The sequence below is a fragment of the Lissotriton helveticus genome, chromosome 2_2 (assembly GCF_964261635.1).
Source record: "Lissotriton helveticus chromosome 2_2, aLisHel1.1, whole genome shotgun sequence".
Lineage (NCBI taxonomy): Eukaryota > Metazoa > Chordata > Amphibia > Caudata > Salamandridae > Lissotriton > Lissotriton helveticus.
Genome location: NC_136060.1, coordinates 18,754,594 through 18,782,269, shown reverse-complemented (window position 1 = coordinate 18,782,269; position 27,676 = coordinate 18,754,594). Strand labels below are relative to the sequence as shown.

Here is a 27,676-nt window from a genome sequence, read left to right as displayed (position 1 = left end):
ACACAGCCACACAATAAATCAGTCAGGTACTCAAATAAATTTGAGGTACTGGCTCCCAGTACCTCAAAGGATCCTGTTCAAATCACTGTGCATTGTGTTTAGAGCACTGCATGGACAGGGTCCTAAGCCGCTCCAGGGCAAGTTTCAGTCCGTCGAGCCTATCCAGACCCTTCGCTCCTTCTCCACCAACCTTTTTAGAATACCCAGGGTAAAGAAAGTGACCCTGGGAGGAAGAGCTTTTAGCGTGGCAGCAGCTCGCCTTTGCAATGGCCTCCCCCTAGAAATCAGGAGAACACAAAGTCTGCTGCTGTTTCGCAAGAAAATCAAGACCTGGCATTCCTAGGGTATAATCCCCTGGGGCAGTAGTAAGAGTTCTCATGTTGGTATGCCTTCTTTTCTTCTCACAGCTGACAGTCTCTTTCCGATTAATCTCTTAGTGCCAGGATGCCCGTAGGGTTACAGTGCGCTTTACAAATGCCTAATAATAATAATAATAAACAAGCTTGAAGCAGAAAAATGGCCATACTGAACAAGAGCTCTGGTAGCTAGGTTGTTTCCCTTTACTGGGGCAGTAGGAGGGACTGGATTCTTATGACACCTTTGTACTTGGGGGTGCATTTGCAGAAGTGCATCGTTCAACATTTCTGCTGTCTCTTAGTCTGTAGTCTGTTTACAGTGCATTGTGTTGTTCGAATCAAGTAGGCTGCAGCACTTGATGGCAATGTTGATGATAAGCAGGACTTACTATGGGTCTCGTCACCTGGTTTGATGTGCAGAAATCCGCTGCTGTATTATGTGTGCCCAGTAGTCCGGTGGAACTTAACAGTCTATATTCATTCTCGTAGGCCATAGAAATTTGAATCCGAGCCCAGGAGCAGATGAGACTTCAGATCTTTGCAGTATTCTAGAGTCCCATCATCCAATGTATACAAATCAAGTAAAGGTAGATACACAGAAGAGGAAGTAGGGAGGACCATCAGTCTACCATTAATATTGCATATGAATCACTTTAATTTAATATAGTTTTTTGGGGGCTAGGAGTGGCTCAAACCGATTGGAGTGACAAGGTAAGGGCATAAGGCAATTTGAGCCCAATCTCCTCCCATTCGTGTACATTTTGTTTTTCAGATTTTGTTGCATCTCTCAACCTTTCCAGAATACTGAGGATGATAGACACAGTGTAAATGTTACAACGAGATACCCAATGCACACAGCAAAGACAAGTGGAACAAGGTGTGTAGACACGTATATACTTCAAAGCAAAGCTGACACAAAATATAAAAGCATTCCTTTGTTGGGTGTAAGCAGTTTGGTCTCTTTTAATTTCTTGAACAAGCCAGCCGACACCTGTTTCGTCGCAATGGAAAATCTTTCCGCGACTCCTCAGGGCTGGGAAAGATACAAAGGACACCGATGGAACATATGACATGATACATATACATGTTGTTCATTGCAACCTGTAGGTGGTGGAGAACCCTAACCGAAAAAAAACATTTTTTTTATTTTATTTAAAGAGTTTTATATAGCGCTGGCTAGACCCGAAGGTATCAGAGCGCTTTACAAGAGAATCAACAATGTAACAGGAAGAGATCAACAATTACACAATACATAAAAAAAATAGGTAATACAATTAGGAGAAGAGAGGAAGAGAAAAGTAGTGGAGGGGGAAGGGGAGGTGAGAAAGGGAGGATAAGGGAAAAGACAACAAGGAGAGACGAAAGGATGTTTGTCTAAAGACAGACTGGGTAGGTGACGACCAAGGAGGGAATCCACAGCTCATCTCCCCTATAGCTAAACCAGGTAGCTCCATCGGGCATCAGACAAAATAGTTCAGTCTCAATACATTGAGAGAGGAGAATAGGAGAGACATAAATAGAGGGAGGATGCGGGAAGAGACGACAGGAGAGACTAAAGGAAGTCTGTCTAAAGACCGACTGGGTAGGTGACGCCCATAGAGGGAATCCGCGACCTGTCTCCCCTATAGCTAAACCAGGCAGCTCCATCGGGCATCAGACAAAATAGCTAGATCTCAATTGACGAGGGAAAATTCAAAGATAAACAGGGTGGGAACTAAGGGCCAGGACAGGTGAGGGCAAAGGTCAGTAGCAGGAAGGTGGCGAAGAGTAGAGCAGAGAGAAAAGTTTTATATAGCGCTGGCAGACACGGAGGTACAGTTGCTTCAAGAACGTAGTTACATAATTACAACAGTTTCAGGAACAAAAATGAAGGAGAAATAGGAGTTTTTTTTTAAAGAAATGGGTTAGGTGTGGGGAGAGGAAATGTAGGCAGGGGAGAGAGAAATTAGGGAAAGTGAGGAGTGAGGGAGGAAAGAGAAGGGGGAGGGGTTGGGAAACGCAAGGCCATGAACCTATGCGGCAAACCAGTGGCGTAGATAGGGCTTTTGACGCCCCCAAAAGGGGATGCCTGGGGCGAATCGCTCCGCCCTAGAAATACCACTGCAGCAAACATCTTTAAAAGCGGAAGACCTCCTGGAGAATGAGAGACAGTGCATCTGGGTAAGCATATTGCAACCCCATGATCGGCGAGGGAGAACTGTTAATTATTCTAACCCCAAGAAGAGCCTGGCAGTGGCAATCTCCACAAAACCTCATAAGCCCTTTACTTTACATTACGTGGTGGTATTTGTACAGTACACAATTTGCCAGTGTTTTGCCATCCCAGAACATTCGTACTGCTGGGACAACTTTAGTGCGATTCAGCTTGTGAAGGTGTGCAGTCATCAGTGTGAATGGGCATGTTACTATGTTTTGTGAATGTGTCAACTTCAGTGTGTTACTGGGGAATCTTCTTGGTGCTTGATGGCTGAGATGGGAGGGCTGTACTAAATTACTTGCACATCTTCAACAATAGCTGGCATTTCCATTGCCTACCAAATGCATGATGCACAGCTGAGCTGCGTACGTTATCTTGACGAATGTACTATATTGCACCATTAATCTGAAAATCCACAGCATTAGGCTCTTTCACAAGGAGGGCAAGTCCTTCAGTACAATAAGTGACATTGATTACAGTCATTTACTCTAGACAAATTGCATTCATCTTACAAGGCCTATATTTCTGTATTTCGATAATAGGAATATCATGATACAAGAATATTGTCTTCAAAATATCGAAGACCAAAACATCGAAAGGTAAGTGCATATAGAGGAAGTATAAATTAAATACATATGACATTTTTGTGGTGAATCATTAAGGGACTGTAGAGTTAAATGGAGGGTTCCAAAACAGATTTTCCCTCCAGTGTATTTTCCATAGTACACTGTTATCGACATAGCTCAGAAACAGCTGAATATATTTTGATTACATTTCCCAGGAATATACATTATAGTGTTTGGACGATCCTTTTTAGGGCCCGGCTATAACGCGCTGAAAGAGCGTTCACGCCAGAGAACTATTGTCGGCGTCTCAGCAGTCTGAGACGCCGAAGGGAGACAAGACCTGGCCGCGCGCAGCGTTTTTCCATAGGATAACGTTGTGCGCGCGGCCAGGTCTTGTCTCCACGGCATGCATGGCAGGCCGGATCGTGTCGCGCGCCTCTCTGGAATGCAGGGGGAGTCTGCAGAGAGGCGCGCGGCGCTGATAAACAGCCATGCTTTTTTTTTTTTTCGTGCCTTCTAAAGTGATTGTGGTCAGATGTTTTTCGTATGGGTTGAGCAGACTGTCGGTAATGAACCAAGTAAACTCACCCCTGGCTGTTTAGACCCGGGCCTCCCAAAACAACCCTTCAAAGATTGTAAACAAAAGAGTGAGGAGGTGGGGGTTAAAGAGCGTCGATAAACATCGTGGGCTTCATCCTTTCCGGGTAAACAGAGACAGGTATATTTAGGAAGGGAAGCAGTTAATTGGCAGTTTCTTGCGCGGCAGCCCCATCACTTCCTCTGGCTGATTCAGACAGGGATGAGTAGGCCGCCGGCACCTCCAGCACAGGAACACTCGGGGATTTTACTGGCCCTCGGCCAGGCCGCTTTCAGGATATGTGCAATATTTGCAGCCGAAAAAAGGGCTGACAGGGCGAGAGCGCAAGGAAAGAAACAAAAAACCACCCAAAGAATGCTGCGCTTTCACAAGGAGGCTTGACTCGGACCATATATGGAGGGGCTTTGAAATGCAGATTTTTAGTCGCGCTTATGACTTTGAACGTGGGCCAAGGCGGGAGACCGAGAATAGGTCGCATCGCGAAGTTTAGGCGGCAAATTTAAAGAAAAAAAATCAAACCTTTGATGTGTAAATGAAAGTGGGGTCTGCGGTCTGCAGATTGCTTTGGGCTCAGACTTCACTTGAGGCACAGAACCTACGCAATTTTGTTTATGCTATCCTACATAAGTTAGTTAAATATATGTAACAAGCTTGACTAAAGCACATTGCAGTTTATGCGATATTAGTGATGCACGGCACACCCGCGTGCAACCACTATAGGCGGAAAGGGCTTTAGCAAGGCTCCCTGGATTGTGCTGGGCGCAATAAAAAGTTTTCCTGCGAGGACATTTACCGCCCGGACAAACCTTTGAATATCTTTATTGCTTTCTGTAATCGTGGCTACCTTTCTGTCTCAGCAAATACAGATGAGCGCTGTCATTACATAGCAGGTGTGACTTGGGCTCTTTGACAATAACATTGCGTTAATATAGTGCTTAGTATCCCTGGCGAGGCGTTGAAACGCTTTACGCCGCGCAGCACACTAGGTGAGCGCCCCAGTTAGTAGTCGGTCCATTAGTATTTTGGGTTAGTTTTTCGTGCTAAAGGAAACCATTCCATACATTTAATCCATTTTCTTTATGGTGCAATATTGCAACGGTCTAGCCCTCCTGGACATAGGTGGAACGCCCCTGACGTGGAAGCCTTCCAAGCTTGACCAGGGCTATTGAGAGGTGAGCCACAGGGAACTCCTAAAAGGCCTTTTGACAACTTGCCTCTGTGTCAGCCACTGGATGCCGAAGGGAGACAAGACCTGGCCGCGCGCAGCGTTTTTCCATAGGATAACGTTGTGCGCGCGGCCAGGTCTTGTCTCCACGGCATGCATGGCAGGCCGGATCACGTCGCGCGCCTCTGTGGAATGCAGGGGGAGTCTGCAGAGAGGCACGCGGCGCTGATAAACAGCCACCACTGCCATGCACACACAGACACCACCACTCCCATGCACACACGGACACCACCACTGCCATGCACACACGGAGACCATCACTGCCATACACACACGGATACCACCATTGGCATACGCACACGGATACCACCACTGCCATGCACACACAGACACCACCACTGCCGTACACACACGGACACCACCACTGCCGTGCACACACGCACACCACCACTGCCATGCACACACGGACACCACCACTGCCATGCACACACGGACACCACCACTGCCATACACACACGGACACCACCACTGCCATGCACACACGGACACCACCACTGCCATGCACACACGGACACCACCACTCCCATGCACATACGGACACCACCACTCCCATGCACACACGGACACCACCCGGGCTTTCATTTGTAAAAAATTAAGTGAAAGGGCACTCGTCAGGAGGCTACTGTAGTTAGCCATACATATTACGCGACTTTGAGCTATTGGCATTGTAAATGACAATGACTTTTATTTATGTTTTGGTTTTTAAAACATAAATAAAATACCTTGTCATTTACAATGTCAAGACCTCAAACTCGCGTTCATTTACAATGCTAATAGCTCTAACTTTTGCAATGTCGAGACCGTTGCATTGTAAATGCTTGTTGCTATTGCAAGTGAAGTCATGAAGTGGTTATGAAGATATAAGGGTCAAAATCGTAGTGATATCTGTTGTCGCAGAAGGATCACAGTAGTACCATGGTACTACCACAGTACATGGAAATGGCAAGTCATTATGTGATTGATTAATGACTGCCTTTATAAATGTTAACGCCAGCCATGTTGTTTTTAGGTACAGTTTACCTGTGCTCTGCGTTTTGCCCTTAGATGCTGGTATGTATTAATTTGGATATTTTTCCCATACATATTACCTCTTTACTAAAGTGTTAATATGTAGGGAAAAGTATGTATAAGTTTCTATATATGTTTGTTTTAAAAATGTATGGAGTACTGCAGCACTACATCGGGAGAACCACAGTACCAAAAATAAATAAATAAAAAAATATGTTTAAAAAAAATTAAATACACTGTAGTAGCCTAATTGCTGATTATGGAGTAGTGTGGCTCACTGGTTAGAGGCGGCAGACCCGAGAGCAGAAGTCGGCCCGGGACCAGAGTTCAATTCCCGACGCGGCAGGGTCGTGGACCTTGGTCAGCAGACTCGATAATTCTCGCTTCGGTGCTTACTCTAATCAGGGGTTCCACTCGGCAACTCTGGGCATTAGCTTGCCTAATCTCCACAACGGCCCCACCAATTCCGGGGATGCCTGGCTCCACCTTGGGGACCCCCAGCAAGGGACCATCCCACAGGGAAAGTGAGACGTTCGCGGTGCACAAGGAATTCCTATTGTGGTAGTAAGTGCGAAAGGGTTGTGTGTGTAACAGAGGAAAAGGAGGAGGGATGTGAGAAGGTGGGTGGGATTTGGTGAAGGAGACATAATAAAAAGAGTGAAAAGAGAAGTGACGCGAACAGGCAAGTTTGTGAGGAGGTTTTGAATGCATCGTGTAAGAACGACTAAAATGCATGCTAGTCCTTCATGTGTGATATGGCGGACTGAAAAGAAGGGTAGGGTAGGGCAAGCGAAAAGGGTAGTCTGAAAAGGAAGGGAAAAGGGAAGAATAGAGGAAGGGGATTAAAGCACGGAATATGTGAGAGAAAGCGTAGTAAAAGGTTAGGAGAGAGGCAAGGTAGCGCTTTATACTAGCATCAGTCCAGATCTAGGGATGCGTACGTTCACAAAATTACTACACAACAGACCAGCCACATTGTGGCAACACCCGAACATGGTGATTTCCATGATGGATTTAATTTTGAGAAACAATTTCTTCATATTTGACAATGTGTGGTACAGGCAAACAAGGGGAGTGGCCATGGGATCCAAGTTTTCACCCTTATTTGCGAATCTTTTCATGGGTACTTTGGAAGCGGATCAGATATGGGAACCCAAGGGGGTCGCAATTTGTCGACTCCATAATATTCTGGGGTCGACACATTGATGATTGCATCCTCCTATGGTCTGGTACCCGAGAACACCTACAGGATTATTATACGCATCTCAACACCAACACATGGGAAATGAGGTTCACCATGGAATCCAGCACAACAAAGGTTTAATTTCTTGATATAGAACTCTATGTTAAACAGGACACTCTACAGAGCAGGCTTTTTAGGAAAAAAACTGCATGCAACGCAGTCTTGCACGCCACCAGCTCACATCCCCCACACCAGATACAGGCCATACCCTATGTGGAATTCCTTAGGGTAAGGAGAAACTGTAGTGAGGATACTGAATTTGGGAAATGTCTATCGGATATGAAAGACAGATTCTCCAAAAGAGGATATCCTGCAACCACACTGCAGAATGCAGCCAACAGGCTCAAGAAAGTAAAGAGAGTCGACACACTGAAATCACAAGTTCGGACACAACAATTCGACAAATCTGTACGAATGATCACTGACTTCAATGATCTGCACCATTCAATTCGCAGATGCTTCATGAAAAACTGGGGTATCTTACCAGCAGATAAATCCATTCAGGAATACATCTCTGACTACCCACAGATTACCTTTAGAAGAGGTAGGAATTTGAGGAATAGGTTGAGCCCCACGATACCGCGCAGCGTCACGACCTCCACCTGGTTAACTCCACACAATCTTGGCATCTACAAATGTGGCTTCTGTTCAATTTGCAGATGGGCTAAGCCCGGTACAAGACATTTTACCAGCGCAAATGGAGACAAATATGACATCAAAACCAACATCAACTGCACAACACGCTTCGTGATGTACATCATTGAATGCATTTGTGGTAAATTCTATGTGGGCAGCACTATCAGACCACTAAAAGATAGTATTACCGAACACATGAGGGCCATCCACAAACAAGATCCCAAATATCATGTTGCACTGCACGAGGCCGCGTGCCAGGCACAGGATATTGAGAAAAAGGTTGTTTTCTTTGGCATTGATACAGCACAACCAAACGTACGGGGGTAACAGAGAACTCAGGTTAAGACGCCAAGAAGCGATGTGGATAATGCGTCTTTGGACAGTAGAACAGGGTCTTAATTATGACCATGGGCTACAATACGTTTTGGGTGATTTAGAATCACTACCTGTTCTACTTTCTGGTAACACATATGACCCCTGGTTTCCAGGGGTGGTCACCCCATCACTTTAAGTGTTATGTCCACACTGAAACTGTGTACCAATGAATAACCATGTCATAATGTATATATATCCTTCCTTCTACATGATAAGATGGACCACCTATGTATATAACTATGATCATATGTCCTTTGCACAGAATTAGAACACTCTAAGATCAAGTGCTTACTAATGTTGATGACTATTAGTGTTTTGATATAGACTACAAGATCTACAGCTCACAGGTGTTTATAAGTATAAATGCCGTGACACAAAATGTAACATCTCGTGAATAATTAAGTACTACTGTTAACCATATGAGTTCCGTGCACTAATTTGTTAACGGCTGATATTACCTGAACGTTTCTTTTTTTCCTTTTCACCCGGTTTGAGACTCTTTTTTTTTTTTTTTGTCCTTTTTGAATAACAATGTTTTAGGATACTTGGGCCACACATTTGGCCTCAAATGTAACTTGATCTTTCTGTTCAACAATGCTATACTCACGCTTATCTATTTCCTTGTTATCTATTAATGCATCTGACAATGCGATACCAATGTACTTCTAAATTGAAATTGTATAACTTAGAAACAATCAGTCACTCGTTTTGAAATATTATCACTGCGCTATCTGTGCTTTAGCCATTATAATAATGTGTTTTCCACTAGACCTCCAATTTTGAAAAATACGGGGACCCCTACTCATAATATATTCACTACCAGTAGGGACTTATTTTGCAAAATGCAAAGTAAAAGAAGGAGGTCTAGTGGAATTTATTTTTTGAAAGCAAGATAGTAGTGAAAACCTGTAAATTACAAGCCAAAACCTAGGGGGTGCAGGCAGCAAATTATCTTAAATATTGTGACATGTAAACATTATTTATAGAAACCAAACATAATTTATGTAAACAGGGTAGTGTTTAATTTATTTAACTTATTTTCTTCATGTTTTTGGGATTGCCAGTTTAAAAATACCAGTTATCAATACAATAATTAACAACATACAAATTATAATACAAAAAAATACACAAACAAGTGAAAGAAAGAAAGACCCAAATGACTCCGTTGTAAGGGTGGGCTAGTGGAGTTAGCAAAGCGGTGGATGGTAACTCTACGTGCGTTTCGGCTGTTGCCTTCTTCAGGAGTCCGTCATTTGCAACAGGATAAAAATTAAGTGACAATAATGGTTGACCATCAAACTCTGTATGATATTTTTTTTTAAATATCACGAGACTTCTCCATCAAAGAACAGTGTACTAGGGACTTTTTTTCCCCCGGTATAACGATGGTGCCGACTTATAAACCAAGCTATTTGCGTTGTCGTCGATGTCCTCTAAGACGGCTGAAAGGGGATAGTTTTAGCCTTAATTGAGGAGGGCTAGGTAAAGACAATTTGTATTCCTCTTTGAGGTTCTTTTTGGACGTATTGATATTCGGTTTGTTAGTAGATCCACTATATCGGGGAGATGTGAGACTCTTCGGACTAATCCGGTTGCGGCCAGTGGTCATCACACACCAGAACCCCACATAGAGCCACGACGAACACAATCGTGAGAGAGTTATAGCCGTATACAATCATCACCATTTCCAAGTTGTGAACCACTCAGGGTCGAACTGACAAAGTAAAAACGAAGAGTCTCACATCTCCCCGATATAGTGGATCTACTAACAAACGAAATTTATGTTGCGCCCCTGTGTTTATATTATAGGCGGGGTTGAGATGAAAAGTTATCCGCTCCCCTGAAGCATTTTCTATCGGCCTGCGTGGCTCCACAGATATCGTTAACAAGCACTGGTAATTGTTAGTTCTTAAATCTTTTTGTTCCATGTCATAATTAGTGATATGTTTCTGGTTTTCTAATGGTAGAACCTTTTGTGTTTATTTCACCTCTACAACATCTGGTCACTAAGGAGCCACTTTTGGCTTTTCGCACATGTAACCGACTGAAATATGTAAGCTTGCTTAGATATACAGGATCCCACACCAGAGGTTTCCTTTCATCTGGTGAGATTTCCCGCTCACCAACTTTCTTTACCACGGTTGTATGTAACGTGATTTTTACATTTCTGCCGATTCCCACAAACTTCTTTCTCTTGAGGAGGCTCATACCTTCACCTTGCTTGTCTCCTCATCTCCTCTGCAGACTCGTTTTTGTTTAACACCTGACACTTCATCAATAAAGTCCCGGGAACTGCTGGGTCAGAATTATCACCGGCGGAGCGGTGAGCGCCTTGCCTCTCTTAACCTTTTACTACGCTTTCTCTCACATATTACGTGCTTTACTCCCCTTCCTTTTTTTCTTCCCTTTTCCCTTCCTTTTCAGACTACCCTTTTCCCTTGCCCTACCCTACCCTTCTTTTCAGTCCGCCATTTCACACATGAAGCACTAGCATGCATTTTAGTCGTTTTTACACGCCGCATTCAAAACCTCCTCACAAACTTGTGTGTTCGCGTCACTTCTCTTTTCCCTCTTTTTTATATGTCTCCTTCACCACATCCCACCCACCTTCTCACATCCCTCCTCTTTTTCCTCTGCTACACACAACCCTTTTCGCACCACGATAGGAATTCCTCGTGCACCGCAAACGTCTCACTTAAATGGTTTTTTCGGTTTGGGTTCTCCACCACCTACAGGTTGCAATGAACAACATGTATATGTATCATGTCATATGTTCCATCGTTGTCCTTTGTATCTTTCCCAGCCCTGAGGAGTCGCGGAAAGATTTTTCCATTGCGACGAAACACGTGTCGGCTGGCTTGTTCAAGAAATTAAGAGACCAAACTGCTTACACCTAACAAAGGAATGCTTTTATTTTTTCTGTCAGCTTTCCTTTGAAGTATACACGTGTCTACAGTGACACACCTTGTTCCACTTGTCTTTGCTGTGTGCATTGGGTATCTCGTTGTAATTGTACTGTGTGTTGGTTTCCACCGCACAATTTTGGGGGTTATAGGGCTTATCCCCTCACCCACTTGCACCGCATCTTAACCGTTTATTGTTTCACACTATTTGCGTTCACAGCCAGCAGAGCGCCCAGCAATTTCCCTTAACCGAAATACCTTTTTGTGCGTATATTACCACCGTGTAAATGTTGTTGAATCCCTAAAGCCTTGCATTGCTGTTGCATATGAGTAGCCACAAATTTGAGTTACTTTGTCACTCTGTGTGTAGGGGGATCGCTGATTTAGCGATAAAGTCTTGTAGTTGTGGTTTGGCTACAGTGATCGTATCATCTCCGGTACATTGTAGCAGAGCCAACAAGAAGGAAGGTTGAAATCTTGATTGCATTAACACAAAACCTGCAGGGAAATATTGTATTTTGTAGATTGAGAGTGAAAGTGGACTCTATGCGGTTAGCTTCCTCCAACCTATTACATGCCCTCTTACTGAGACATCCACACAATAATTTATCCCAAAACATTTTCTGTAAAGAAAAATTGCCAAACCCATGAAGGCTACATTGCTGGGATGGATCCTACTTCTGGGGGTGACAGGCCGCAAATGTAGGCATGAAGGGAAGGTCTGGATTCTAATGACGTCCTTATGGTGAAAGTGCAGGAGCTCTTCAGTCAGCAGGTTCTGGTGCCTTTTGGTTCAGTGGTCTGCTTGCAATGTCAATCGTTGTTCCAAGCTGAGAGTCCATCTTGTTTGATGGCTGTTTTGTTGAGTGGTAGGACTGTGTATAGGCCATGCCACCTGCTTCAGATTTCAGGCTACCACTGGTAGATTTTGATCTAGACCCGACTGTAGGATGTAACAGGCTTCATTCATGCTGATGGACTGTGCAGCTTGAACCTGAGCTTAAAAGCTGTTGAGACAGCAAATCGGTTACTTGCAGTATTCTAGAGTCACATTATCAGATAAATGCTAGGAGGGGTAGCAGAAAGGATCAAGAGTCTGGTATCAAAATATCATCCAGACTTAATTTTGTTAATATAGTCACTCCGAGCCAAAAGACTACAGTACTAAGGTTAGGACATCAGGCCGTTTAAACCTAACCTCTTCCCATACTTTAGACATTTTGTTTTTCATAGTGCCATTGTGTCTCTCAACCCTTCCAGAAGAATCATGCTGATAAGGCTCATGGAAAAATGTTGTTGTATGCCTAAAGAATTGCATAGTTCTTGTGTTATACGGTTCCTACAAATTTAGTAGGACTGTGTATTAGATCAACAAAACTTCATAATTCAGGGACTGAGTCTTCTTATATCATCATTAAATGTTGGTCTGACTAGTTCACAAAACCACATCTAAACGTCTAAACCTCCAGAGTAATAGATGCTGTCTGCATCCTCAAACATGACCACTCTTATTCCTAAGCATTTCGTGGAAACCGATCAAACCCTTTAGTTTTGTCACTTTTGAATGCCCAAGGTTTCACAAAGAGAAGAAGCAATAATACAGTTTCAAATGTTTATTGATAAGATCTAATCTTTATAAATAAAACATTCACTGCAATTATTAGACTGAGACACCTCAGCATTGTTAGAATGTTGAAAAATACAAATAATTCAGCCATGTTGATTATTCCTAAAATTACTCCTTTCTATCACTAATTCCCCTATACTAGCAAGAGCTTTGTGGAAGTACCCTTCTGCCACACCCTGTTGGAATAATCTAACCCCATACCTTGGTTAAATATCTCAGGAAGCCAGCCTCAGCGCATTAACAAATGCACTCCATCTCAGTGTGCAAGCTCACACACCTCGGTCTGCACCCACATCTTTCTTCTTAGAATGTATGTCAGGCTTGCAGAGCTGTCTCTCATTCACAGCTCTTCACGGCATCCATGATGACTCCTGCTTGAAGTACCTCTAGCTTGAATTCAAAGCGGATGCTGTTTAAATAATAAAACACCTGCCTTATTTCATTCTGCAAGAGATGCAGAAAAACCTCTTTACTTAGTCTGGGTAAAAGAGTTGTCTCCTATGAGGACAAAATAAAGCAAGGACATTGCATTTTAGAATGTGTCTCAGAAACTAACAGTGCAGACTAAAGAACAACAATGTCTAGCTATAATAAATACGTGTGTGGCATTTTCTCATGTTGGTGAAAAACATGTTCAAACAACCGTCTCAAAACGATGCTAAATTAGAAGGCAAAACTAAAATGGAGACTGAATGTAATCGCTTTAACACCCATCCCCCGTGTCGGAAGGATAAAATTGTATAAAAATAGCAATAACACAAAGTTTGTGTAAAAAGCCTTGCATTTTATATGAACACTTTAATAGCATAAGCAGACTCAAAGGCGATAAAATATGGGAATTCAAAAACACATATTCTACGAAAAAAAGAAAAAACTAATTTAAAAAATGCCAAATTATGAGACTAAGAGGCATCTGAAGAGGAGGACGGCATCTCTGAAGTGTCCACAACATCCATGTCCAGAGTGTTTTAGGGCCCAAGAGGGAACCTGCACACACAAACATCACATCGAAAGAGGCCTGAAAACCAAGATCCAAGTTACAAAGATAGTCATTACCAGCCCATTCAGCAGATGCCAAAAGCGACAGTGCCAGGAGTACAGCATAAGAAGAGGGTCCTGATGCCAGGAAACCTGAAGTAGAAGGAGCATCTGGCATTGGTGAATACAGCTCATAGGAGGCATCTTACAGCAAAGGAAGCAGCCTCATTTGACAACGCAGCTGATGAGACCGAAAAGGATGCAGAAGCAGACTTCTATCTGGAGACTGCAACAATTGCGTAGCACTGCATATGACAAACCTACACTTGAACAAACACCATAGACCGCAAAATATTAAGACTGATTGGTGAGCTCTGCTTGCGTAGTTTGCTGAGTTTTCCGCACTCTGCGTTACGCGGAGCTCACAGAGTTCCGGGGAGCAGAGGTTTTTTTCCCCACGCTCGTGTTAGTCAACATCAAGTTGGCGAGCTCTTGCGAGGAAAATCCACCTCCTGGCAAGATTTTTCCTCGTTCATGATCGTCAACATCAAGTTGGCAAGCATGGAAAATCAACCTCCCGGCGAGATTTCTCAATGTGGGCAGTCAGATTTCTCATTGCAAGAGGTTGCATCTGCTCGCGACCGCTCGCGTTGAGAAACAGTCCGTTCGCGTTTAGAAAGCTGCCGCTCGAGTAAAAATCTACTCGAGCTGCAGAAAGAAAGCAGCACCCACTTGTGATGTGCATTGTGCCGTTCGCGAAAATTGCACAGTGCAGACTAGCACCTGGCACTGAAAATCACAGCGAACGGCATTTATCTAATGCACTCTGCCTCTTGTGGAGCTCCTTATAGTGCGGCAGAGTTTTTTTGCACTTCCCGAACTCCACCCAGTCTTACAAAATACAAGCTGCACTCGCTAAAACCATATGAGCCAAGAGGACAGAGACCAGTTTTCATTCAAGACGACGAACAAGCTCACCGAAATTCTGTGGCAGTTGAGTTTGTAAAAGAGACGCCACTTCTGACGTGGATCGTGCTACTGGGGGAGCAAAGGTGTCTCGGGCAGATGTAAGCGCGACCTCAGTTTAAAACAGCAAGGCTTTCTTTCTGCTTAAGTCTATCAAAGCGTATAGTATCCAGTGGGGCCTGGCGCCACAAAGTAGCTTCGCTAGTAATATGAGATTTTGTCTAATCTGTTGATCCCCTATGTACCCACACGCCAGTTGCGCTTGGCCGAGCAACTCCTGGCTACTGTCCCCCGGGTTAAGCGCATCAGAGCTGGGGTTCGGTCGTTTCGGTACGTTGCCGCCAAACAATGGAATTCACTCCTGGTGCAAATCCGCCGGCTAGATTGCCTTCTGTCTTTCTGTAAAGCTATCAAAACTTTTCTATTTCCTACGGTCTAGCTTCTGTGCTCTTCTGACATGGCTGCAAGCGCCGGGACGCCTCTTCGCTGAGGCAGCTGTTGCGCTATACAAGCTGTTCTAATAATAATAATAATAATATGGGATGATATAAAACAAGCGTACAGCAAGTTACAACTCTGGAAACAGTGACCACATTAAGGACACCTGATTACATCCTACAACAACTTTGAACATTTGAAATTAGATAACTCCCTTAAGATAGCAAAAAGATAGTTTTGATCGATTGCACGGAAACACTTTTTAAAAAACATGCAAAATTAGCCATAGAGACATTACAGTGACCCAAAGAAGCTCCACAGTCACGAAGGCTAACAATAGCCTCTTTGTTCTCAGATATGCATCTGTCCTGAAAAGGAAGGAGCCACACTTTGTGCAAAAAATATGTTTGCCCACATCTCATATCTGACGACTTGAAAATGCCAATGACATGATGTGAAATAAAACATGGAAATCGGAAGAGAAGTTAGTGGGTGAATAAGCTAAACCTCAGACTGAGTTTCAGCAACCGAAAAGGAACTTTTTCTAAACGCTCGATACTAAGCATTGAGTAAGTGGCTTCTTTTGTAGCCATTATTGTTTGTATGTGTGTCAAATTATAAGACATAACTCAGTTGCATTTTAATAATTCCATGGCACTCTATACGATTTCAGAACTTGCAGAGTCCAACTCAATTGCAAAATGTATCACAACTGACTCTGGCAATGTTGAAGCATAGACAAAGTGAGTCCCTTTGTCACTATCAATCTGGAGGGCGATACCCAAACTAGACAAAGTCTTAAAGTAGTCTTTCTGGCTGCAGTTATTTTATACCATCTCAGCCATATGTTAAAATTGGATCACTCCTGAAACCATACAAACTAATACCATTACATAGACCCAAGAGGCACATCGGGGCATCTGGATTAAATCGATTTTAACATGGAAAATTTACGCTCACCATGCAGGGTTGGCAGCTAGGGTGGCCTTGATACCTTGACCAACATGTCTTTAACTGGTACATGTATGGCAATACTATTGACCAATGGAAGGAAAATAAGGTGCAAGCTCATGGGTGCCTGTGGCATCTACCTGGGGTAAACATTTATTCTCGAAAATGTTGTGTATGAGACAGACAGCATAGCCAGCAACCAGGGTTCCCTTATTTCTCAGGCAGGTCCCATCAATCTAGTATAAAATGTCAGGTCTGGTGTGCCTGAACCAGTGTACCTCTTTCGGCACATTCATTCCCCGAGAATCAAGGCAACCTTTGCCTCCCTTTCTAAAGACTCTTGCTCTTGTGTCATGAATTTAAATCACTCTTCTACCTCCTCATTCGTGGGATACCCTTGGACCTAATCAACACTGGTTTTATCCCTCTGTTACCTGCTCAGGTGATGAATCTTAAACTTAAATATTAACAAAGAAGTGCCTAATGTGGACGGTAAGTGCAATCAGACTTCAGATTTCAAGTTTAAATCCTACTGAACTGTCGAACATGATAAACGAGCTGAACACAAAGCCACCCTCCACCCAAGGATCCTGAGGGAGAACTCTTTCATACCTTTGGAGCTTGAGGTAAGGAGGTCCAGTCCAACTCTGGTCATAGCATCTGGCCAGGTGCAGGCATTCCTGCTGATAGCACCAGGTTTTGTCCACAACATTTTCTCATACACAATAAGGCAGTGTAAACTAAAGAAAAATGAATAATCTGCATTACAGAGCCAGTTGGCTTGGAGTTCAACCAGAAAATGACCGGTGAAGACTAGTTCAACAAGTGTAGGCAAGGAACATATTTCTATTCTGCCACACACACGTTCCTGGTAGTTGTCAAAGTTTAATAATAAAAAACATAGAAAATACAAGCAGTTGCCTATAAATGTATTCAGTTATTTCTCGCCTTGAAAGCCAAGATGATAAACACCTCAAAGTCCCAGGTAGGCACTTCCTATGGGCAGTGTTTACATGAGCAAGAAGCCATTGGTGAAAGAGTTACAGTAACCAGGGAAAATGCATTTTAAATCTTTTAGAGTGATGTCTGAGGTCTCAGTGGCTCCAGCATTAGGAGAGTCTCCTGGCCTTGTTGCAGGTCTTCACTGGTGAATTGGTCAGTCTAACCTTTTAGCCATATGTTAAGAGGGTCCCTGACTCATCCTCACTGGACATTAGCGCCTATCTGGGCAACAAGACTGCTGCAGGGCCTTTTGTCATTGTCGGGGCAGCACATATACATAAATGCGATTGAGCTGCGAGCAGTGGTTATTGCTGTGAAGGCATTTGTCCTTCAATATTAGCTAGCACCATCTAGATTTTGTTAAGCAATACCATCACTATCTATTATGTCATCAGACAGGTCCATATGGGGGTCCAATAGTGGCTTACCTAGCATGCTCACCATATGGGAAGATGGATGTTGTTATTCACCTCATTGGAGGACCCACAAATGGGAGCTGCAACCTAAATTGACAGACGGTATCTTCTCCAGATTGTGGTTTCTATTTGTGGAGCTCTTCGCCACAGCCTTGAACAGGAAATCCCCTTGTATTTTGTGCCATACAGATCATTATGAATGCTTCCCTCAGCAATAACTTGAGGTTCAGCTATTTTGACACAGGTTCAATCAATCTATCAGGAATTTGTAAAGCGCACTACTCACCCTTGAGGGTCTCAATTTGCTGGGGATGGGTGTGGGCAGCTCTGTTGGGGTCAATGGAAGTGCCAGGTCTTGCGCTCCTTACTGATACTAAAGTTTGTATGAGTAAAGGAGGCACTCCGCTATCCTTCCAAAGTACATATTTATTACTGAGCTCGAGATAGAATAAAATGTTCATGGTTTTCCATGAGGGTGTTGCCCATATATTCGTGCTTGTTCCAAAGCAGAGGTTACACCTTGGAGTTTGTCCAAAAGCCTCCTTGTCTTCCACCTCCCGAGAGAGCGCATACATATTTTGCTCTCTAAAAAGAGATTTCGACTGTTGAAGGGGGCAATCGAGGAAATTCGTTTCCGACAACGTGGAAAAGGTGTTTCTAGTCAAATTTCTTCCTCATAAAGAAGAAATGTGGGAAATGGAGACAAGTTATGGATCTCAGACAGCCAAACAAATATGTCAGGAAACAGCCATTCAGAATGCGGCTGTTGCAAGAGATTCTCTTGTTGATAAAGAAAGGACACTTTATGACGTCTCTGGATCTCTTAGACGCATATTTTCACATTCCAATTCATGCCAAACATAGTTGAATCCTAAAGTTTGAGGTGCCAGGGTGCCATTATCAATTCAAGATCCTTCCTTTTGTCCTTTGCTCAGCCCCCAGAGTATTCACAAAGTACATTGTACCGGTAGTGACTTTTTTGAGAAGACAGAGCCACCAGTTTTTTCCCTACCTGGACCACTGGTTTGTAAAAGGGTCCATGTTCCACTCTGCAAGAAGATGTACGTTGGGTTGTCGTTGGCTCTTCAAATCTCTGGGGCTGCAGTTCAAAGTAGAAAAGTCATTTCACATCCGAAGTCAAATGCAGATATTCCTTGGAGAAGTTTTGGGCACCAAGGTCGTGAAGGCATATCCCACGCCAAAATGAATACGCAAGATATTACAGATGGCAGCTCAACTTAAGGGAAAAAAGTCCACTTCAGTAAGAATGTACAAGTCTATGCTGGGAATGCTATCCTCATGCATCCCATTGATTCCAAATTGTCGCTTGCATATGAGGCTGCTTCAGGAAGAACTGGATGCCCAGTGGATTTAGATTAATGGCTCATTCAACAATGTCATTCTCATCACACAGGCAATGAAGAAGGCTCTGTCATGGTGGGGAAAAGAGCTCAATAATTCTCCGGGCCTATCCTTCGAGGCGATGCGCTCCAGCTACATTATGAAAATGGATGCTTCTCTCAACAGTTGAGGGGCACATCTCCAAGACTTGGAGATTCATGGGAAATGGTCTGTCCAAGAAGTGCAGATGTGTATAAATCTTCTAGAGTTGAGGGCAGTGTTTTTAGGAATGTAAGCATTCCTCCCCAAGATTTGAGGCTCTCCTGTTCTAGTAAGAACAGACAACACCACCACTATTTCTACATTGCTGAGCAAGACCGTACCAAATCACAAACGCTGTCGGTTGAGGCACAGGAAATCTCTAAGTGGTTGCTAAAGCACAAAATAACTCTTCAAGTAGAGCATGTCCCGGGCATAGACAACGAATCGGTAGATTCTCTCAGCAGAACAAGCAGCCAATGCCACGAATGGGAACTGAATCCGGTGCAGCTGGAACAACTATTCAAGGTATGTGGCAATCCAAAGTTGGACCTTTTTGCGACTTTGACCAACAAAAAGTGCGTTTAGTTTGCCAGCAGATTTCCTCAAAAAGGATCTTGGATGAATGCTCTCCACCTGCAGTGGACAGGGATGTTTGCTTATGCGTTTCCACTGTTTCCTCTCGTTCTAAGAGTAATATGCAAAATGAAGAAGGAGCCATGGCATCACTTCTAGTAGTCTCGGCATTTAGTATTCAGAACTCCTATTACTGTCAAAGTCTCCACATATTCTCTTTCGGCCTTTCAACAATCTACTCTCCATGAACAACGGCCAGATACTACACCCACCAATAAAGTCTGAGTTTATCGACATTGCACCCCACGACTGGGAGTTCGGAGCTTTAGATATTCCAGCAGAATGTAAATGCATCCTGCAGCATTCAAGAACTTTTTCCACAAATAAGGCTCATCTTTCAAAATGGAAAAGATTCTGCCACTGGTGCATTAGGAAGGGCCTGCATCCCTTCCATTCGCCACTGCAACAGCTGTTGCCATGTTGGCACAGTCTTCCATCAAGGTTCACCTGGCAGTGATTTCCAGGTCTCGAAGAAAGTCAGGGGAACTATTTCTTTAGTCAACAAGGATAGTAGAAGAATTCATGGGAGGCCTCCTCAGGTATTTTCTACCTATAAAACATCCTGCAGTAGCTTAGCAGTTGAATATGGTCCTCGCTCAACTCATAAAGTCATCTTTGAGTCGATCCTGAAAGCAGAAATGAAATACATCTCATGGAAAACTGTGCTCTTGCTAGCCCTAAACAGTATATTCGAGGATGCACAGCTGTAAGTTTGACCAATAACTTAGAAAAGTTCAGTGAGATAGGGTGCTCTCACAGGAAGCGTGTCTGTCCTAAACGCTATCAAATACAAAGAAAGTCGTGCATACATGCATATGAATTCATCCCTGTATTGAGGCACTCCACTGGATTCTTCAAAGACTCCCAAACAATGTTTGTTAAATGTTGAAAAGTTTGTTTATTTATCCATAACATTTGATATTTTCAGCATATCATATGTACGACACGATCATCATGCCATCATTCCAGATGATTATATGTATTTCTTTTAACTCCAATGCATTTCGGGCTAGTTGGCCCTTTTTTAAGGAGTTCTACAAAAGATGAAGATATGGCAATCAAAGCGAAAATATTATACACTAACTAGGTTAATTACGCATTTCGTGCACTTAAGTCAAAAAATACATGCAACCGCGTGAAGTGATTGGTGAGAAAAACATACAGGCTAAAGTCTCGCTGTAAACATAAGTGATACAAGGGAAGTGGTGTAGTGATGAGGAAAAACCAACGGTCACCAGAAATATATGGTGTAGAGTTGAAAGCAAAAAACTGGGTCCGGAGTGTTCCAAGGTGAGTGAAAAAGCAAACAGAGTATAAGAGCTACTTACAGCTCCGCGGTTATTGAGAAAAATGTCGGTACAACTGTAAATGTAAACAGAATAGTGTAAGGTCCTGCACAAAGTGAGAACAGGGTCTCGTCAATCTCGTTAAGCTATGAGGTAGTGCAGAGTGACTTACTGGAAAGGTAAATCGACGTGTTCATGCTACGGGTCCATTGGAGGAAGCATCCTACGCGAACGCCGCGAACGCGGTGATGTATCGGTGTGTGGGTTAGGTGATTGGTGAAGTTAGTCACGTGTCATTAGTAAAAGTAGATGACAGACTGTCACGGCAGCCATCTTGAGTGGGTTAAAAGTACGGAAGTGAACATGGAAGTAAACACGGAGTGTGTCACAAAGTGACTAATAAAGTTAAATAAAGATGTAGTGGGTATGCATGCGGTGTGGGGAAATGGCAAAAAATTGTATAAACAAAATAAAATAAAATTAAATAAAATAAATTAAAGAGATGCTGATGAAAACTAAAGAGGGCATGTGTAGGCAAAGATACACTACAAGGCGATAAATCATACTGAATTCAGATAAACAACATGATAAACAAGCCACAGCAAAGTAACAGTATCAGAAGGCCACGTTATGTGGTTAAGTGGCCAGTGGATGGTATATCTGACCATAAGTTATAGATAACAGCTAAATTCAGTATGTCATTCAGCCCGAAGGGTTTAATTGATTGTAGACGATAAATCCATATCATCTCACGTTGCAATAGAAATTTGCGGTTGTTTCTGCCCTCTGTTTTCCGAATGATTTCAAGTACCATGAATTTTAATTGGGCAACAGTATGTTTATGCTCATTAAAATGAACAGCGACGGTGGATTTGTCATTTCCAGTTCTTATGTTAGATTTGTGTTCATTTATACGCACTTTGATTTTTCTCTCAGTTTTCCCCACATATATTTTTCCACAGGGACATTTCAATGAATAGATAAGATTAGTGGAATCACACGTGGCATTTACTTGCAACTTGATATTATTTCCTTTCATCGGATGAGTGATGGTATTCCCTTTGATGATATTATTGCAGTTGTTGCAGTTCATACAAGGGCGTGTGCCTTTATTTTCGGTAGTAGTCATGGGTTGTTTGTCTAGAATTTCTTTGATGTTGTTACTTCGCGTGTAAGCGAATATAGGAGGATCCTTAAACAAGTCTTTAAAATCAGGCTCTAGTTCCAAAATCGGCCAGTGTTTTAAGATGATTTTTTTGTACGTAATACTCATGGTTGAGAATTTAGATACTAGTACCATTCTGGTGTCTTTTGGTTGAAAGTTTTTTTTTTAGAGCCTCTTGTCTGCTGATCCCTTGGACTCGTGTTTTTGCATTCTCTAATATGATTTTAGGGTATCCTCTTTCTGAAAATCGCTTGCTCATTTCGTTGATGCGTTGTTCGGCCAACTGTTCATCTGATGTGATGCGTTTGGCTCGCAACATTTGCGAGAATGGCAGATGTCTTTTCAGTGATCCCTGGTGAAAGCTGGAGTAATGAAGAGTATTATTTCGGTCCGTTGGTTTGCGGTACAAGTCGGTTTTGAATCCGTCGGGTGTTCTGGTAATGACTACATCTAAAAAATTGATAGATTCCTCGCTCATTTGCCAAGAAAGTTGGATTCTTTCATTTTTAGTGTTCAAATCAGTGAGTGCGTGTTGCAAATTGTCTTTAGAATCTTTCCACAAGATGAATAGGTCGTCTATGTATCTAATAAATAACTTGATTTTGCTGTTCAAGTTGTTATCTCCGTAGATATGTGTCTCTTCATATTCTTTCATGTATATGTTCGCATACATAGGCGCTGCACAATTCCCCATGGACATTCCTGATAGTTGGAGGTACCAAGTTTCATCATGTTCAAAGTAGCTGTGGTATAGTGTAAAGATCATGAGTTCCATCAAGAATTGTTGCATCTGGGGGTCAATGTTGCTGTTGAGGATGGCCTTTTCAATTGCTTCAATGCCACCGCCATGCGGGATAGAAGTGTATAATGCACTGACGTCTGCAGTACATAACACTAGGTGTTCATCGGTCTGAATGGGAACTTCCGATAATTTTTGCAAGAAGTCGGTTGTGTCCTTCACATAGCTTTTCATGTTGGCGACTAGGGGCTGGAGGTATCTATCTAAGAACTTCCCCACGGGTTCGTGTAGAGATCCTTTCGTAGACACAATCTGCCTGAATGGCGGGTTTTCAATGTTCTTGTGGATCTTTGTTGTCATGTGTATTGACTGACTTTTTGGGTATTCTTGAAGCAAAAACTTTTTGGTGCGATCATCAATGGTTCCTGACTCATAGGCTTTAATAACAATGGTCTTGCTAGCCCTCACCTATCAGCTAGTAGAGTCAGTGATATTCAGGCGTTCACAGTTTCGGAACCATTACTACAGTTTAAGGAAGACAAGGTGGTGTTGAGCACGGACCCCTACTTTTTACCTAAAGTTCCAACTTCATCTTATCTAAATGAACCAGTAATTTTGTCCCATACTTCAAAATCCCTTTGTCTCCTGCTGAAGGAGCTCTGCACTCTTTGGATGTAAAGCGTTGCATTCATGGAACAAAGAATTTCAGGTGGAACAGCTTCTTATCTCTACTGCGCCTCCAAAAAAGGGCTATGCTCTCTCAAGGAGCAGTATTGCACGATAGATAACGTCAGCTATCACTATTTACCACAAAAAAGCTGGAAGACGCTTTTCACGCAAGTTCCAGTGCACTCCTCAAGAGGTATGGTGACTTCTACAGCCCTGTTTTCTGGTGTATCACTTCCTGATATCTGCAGAGCAGCAACATGGTCAAATGTACATACATTCACCAAGCACTACTTCTTGGATTCGGCATGGAAAAATGATGCAGTAGTAGGACAAGTCCTGAGACATCGGTTACTTTAAGGTACAGCTTCATTCTTATGATTTTTTCTAAGGCTGTGATAATTGGTTCAGAGGTATTCTGATTTATATTTTCAAAACGTATGCTATATTATCAAAATATTGATTATGGAGGACATTAATCGTGCACTTCCTTTAAGAAGTGTCTTCACCTAGTCCCTTAAATTTGAACGTTATTACTGCTAACTACTCTGATTCAAGCATGTGAATCTATGAAAGATTCAATACTGGAGAAAAAAACAAGTAAGTTATCTGCATGCATGTTCAGCTATCTTGAAATGTTTTCCTAAATGACCACTGATGTTTGTCATGATGTAACTGTTGGCATTTTGGTATATTTTTGTATGCTTTAATTATCTGTTTGATTTACAGTTTCAAGATAACATAGGACCGTTTTGGAATAGTACATTTATATTCTAAAAACAAATAGAGCGCAATTCCACACAGACAAATAGAAGAGATCTCCTGGTAGCACTGTGCTGCTGCAAAACCCTCAGCAAAGCAATTTTATTTTTAAAATACTTAAAGCACCTGTTGTAGAAAGGGAGCAATGGAAAATGGAAGAGGAATGTGCAGCGAAAGGAGAGCAAGCAAGGAAAGACATGCACTTTCATGGAGAGCTGAAACAATAAGAAAGTGATCTTAATGCCAGTGGAAGGATACAACTCACTCTAATACAAGATTAGAGAGAAGGGAGTTTGAATAATGGGAAAGGAACTTAGCCAAAGTCGTCCAATCACGCTCAAACAGGCGGATCCAAAGCCTACTATTTATTTTGTTGTTATATTGTAGACGATAGGTCTTCAGCAACCAACACCTAAATCTGTTTGTAGAAAAGACCTAAAAAGATATAACCAACATCGATTTTCAGTGGAATATCCCACCAAGACCGTTTGTCTTGCTTCAACACAAGGCATACCTGGGTAGTAAAGCTAATGAGGTTACGTGTTTTCAGGGGGGAGTCCCCACTAAGCAAGATTTGAAAATTGAATCTGACAGCCTAGAGTCATGGGGTTAGTTGCCGTCTGTTGTGCAAGTCCCACACTAACCAGAGAAGAAATTGAAACGTGGCTTGTGTTTTTATAATTTGTTTCCGTTAAACTAAAGGGACCGTGGTTTGGCGATGATGATATACTTGATTTGATAAAAATGGATTTGTTTGGTGTAAGCATTCTCGCTGTGCAAGAAATGAAGGTGATGGAAAAGCTCCTTTTAAATCATGTTACAGTTTATGCGCAACCATAATTTTATAAACATATTGTTAGGCATAAACACTGTTTAGGAAGTACAGTTTAGGAGAATGATAAGTAAAAATGGGTTGTAAAGATTTATTTTCTGATAGAGAAGTGAAATGAAGGAGATACCTAAACCCCCATTTTGTGTTGTAATGTTAATCCTTAATTTCGATTGTAATTTAAATGCTGAATCCTCGGTGCGAATGTGCAGACCTCACTGAAGGATCTGTACTCCAAAGCCCGTGCCCTCTGCCCTTCTTTGCCATGAGGCTGGAACGCGTTCTAAAATGAATTCACTTGGTTTGTTCAGAGATTGTCAATAGATAAACGATTAGTCAAAATACTTACTACTATCTCCATTTTATGTTCCTTCCTATCCCTGAATCATATTGAGCTATGGTTTTCAAATGATTGTGTGCTTTGTTCTCACTCTCCTCCACAGTTTGCCATGCTGAGTTGAACGCAATTTTGAACAAAAATTCTGCTGATGTGAAAGGATGTACCATGTATGTTGCCTTGTTCCCTTGCAATGAATGTGCAAAACTTGTCATCCAAGCAGGTAAGCACTGTGCCAGCTTGTGACTTGCTTATGTAATGCGGCTTCCTCTGCACAGCCAGGATCACAGATGCCCCTGTTGGTTTTAAACCCTATATTAACTTCACAGCCCAGAAGCGATTTGTCTTGTGTTTATTTTCAGTGCCAGGTTTTAGAAGCCTAATTGGATCCTCTGTGATTCTTTGCATGTTTTTAATTTGAGATTTCAAGTTTCTTGCTCTTGAGCTGCCACGGAAGCACTGGTATTGAATACAATTACTGTCATTTTAGTCTCCTGACATATTGTGGATAGCTTAGTGCAAATTAATTCTATTTGCGCATGGCACAAATTCTTCCGGAAACATGAGACGGAAAACCATGGTAGATATTTGCAATTTTCAGATAAATGCTACGTACCACAAGTGACGACAACCTCATTCATATTTTTATTTTCATTATGTATGTTGACATGGTTTTAAAAATTAGCAGTCTCAATTTTGTACACATTTGTGAGAACACTCTGTCTAGTTTTTATTGATCCTGCAAACAGTACAAAATATCAGCGGTCTGACCATGTACTACTTATCCCCAATTCGTGTCTTTGAATTGCAATGCTAACTAATGAGTTAAAATTGCCCAACGCTCAAGTATCCAAGCCTCTCGTTATTGATTGATTGATTAGAAGTGTGCACCTGTAAAAGGTTCCCTGTGTATGCAAATTTGTAAATGTATTTCCACGACAAAAAGGTAATGTGTTTTTTGTTTAATTTTATAATTTTGCAATCTTTCTGAAATTCAAAGTTTACTAAGTTTGCCAAGTCAATAAAAATAGTGGTAAGAAGAGTTCTCTGAAAGTGGGACTATCGGAGGAAAGCTTCCAAAAAGCCAAACTTTGAAAAGGTTTGTAAAAAAAAAAAGTTGTGACAACCCTCTGCGAGCTATGCATTTTCCAGCTTTGATTGCAAAGTTTGAGACTACTCACACCACCTAGTTTTCGTCCCAAAATACCCTTCCCCTTATTAATTAAGCCCTTCTGGAATCAACTAATTGTTCTGTCTCATAAAGTAGGGTACCCACACTAGGGCTTCCAGCTCTCCTGTCAGAAGATCTCTTTTCTTAAAACTGTTGCTGAGGTTTGTTTACTTGCTGCCTTTTCAACCTCCCTATATCGATTTTGCTTCCATGTTACAAAATAAAGTTTGAAATGTATAAAATACAATAAGAATCTAAGCAGATTTATTAAATATAGTCAAGCGAAAAGTGTAATCATTTCATTTATAACTTTATTTCGATTTGTATGAAATCACAAAAGTTAATACACATAAACAAAATGTACGATAACAACTGTGACAAAATTGCTCATAATATTATAGAGAAGGATAGACAGTTAAAAATCTTGCACCTTATTTAAATATTTTTTTAATTATTGATATATATTTTTAAAACATTAAAACGTTAAAAAACCAAGATTAAAGTCCTATGTTTGACTCTCGGGTTAAGCCGCGGAACTTTTAATCTAGAAGGATAGGGAAAATGGGTGTTTCGGGAATTGGGGAGGCCTCTCTATGGGTGGACCTTTGCTTCTCCCTCTTCTCTTTCCAGCGAAGCACCCATACCCAAACTAGGAATTTCACTACTGCTACCACAACCGGACCGGCCACTGAAGTCGTAAGGATACGATGAGCCTCGCCGCTGGACCTAATGCCCATGTTAGCACAAATTGGTTTCAACCCCCTTACTCTTGGTTTGTTGTAAGCTGGGCAAACAAAAAGGATATGACCTATTGTTTCTGTACTGTCCACACAAACCGGACAATGGCTGGATTGTATATTTCCCCACTTGAATATGAAGTGGTTGATAGGGAGTGTTCCCACTCTAAACTCTTCCTATCTCGTGTTGATGAAATGGTATCCCAATACAGCTCATATTTTGGTTCCAACTTGGAATCTAGAAAAACTCTGCACAGGGAAGTGCCAGAGAAGGCCTGGATACGTTTCCTGTTGATCATAGCCCAATAGACAGCTTTAAACTCTGATTTAGATGGACATGTGCTATCTGCTGGGGATGACCACAAGTGTACCAAACCCATATCTCATGGTATGTTATGTACTGTCCTTAACCACCCCAGTTTCCTGTTGACATCCATGTCCCTAACTTCCAGCTAAGCTTGGGCAAAGTGGGCGAGTTCGGGG

The 27,676-nt window shown here is 42.2% G+C and overlaps 1 protein-coding gene across 2 annotated transcripts in view; it reads left to right on the top strand.

Annotated features, from left to right (window-relative positions):
• The window catches only part of DCTD (dCMP deaminase), a 202,915-nt gene that overhangs the window by 118,983 nt on the left and 56,256 nt on the right, over nucleotides 1–27,676 (top strand). The window contains exon 4 of one of the 2 annotated variants that reach the window (XM_078678925.1): nucleotides 25,392–25,508. The exons of the other annotated variant lie outside the window; for it this stretch is intronic. Within the exon in view, the coding sequence (XP_078535051.1) occupies nucleotides 25,392–25,508 (117 nt within the window). The remainder of the gene's footprint in view (nucleotides 1–25,391; nucleotides 25,509–27,676) is intronic. 2 annotated transcript variants of the gene reach the window in all.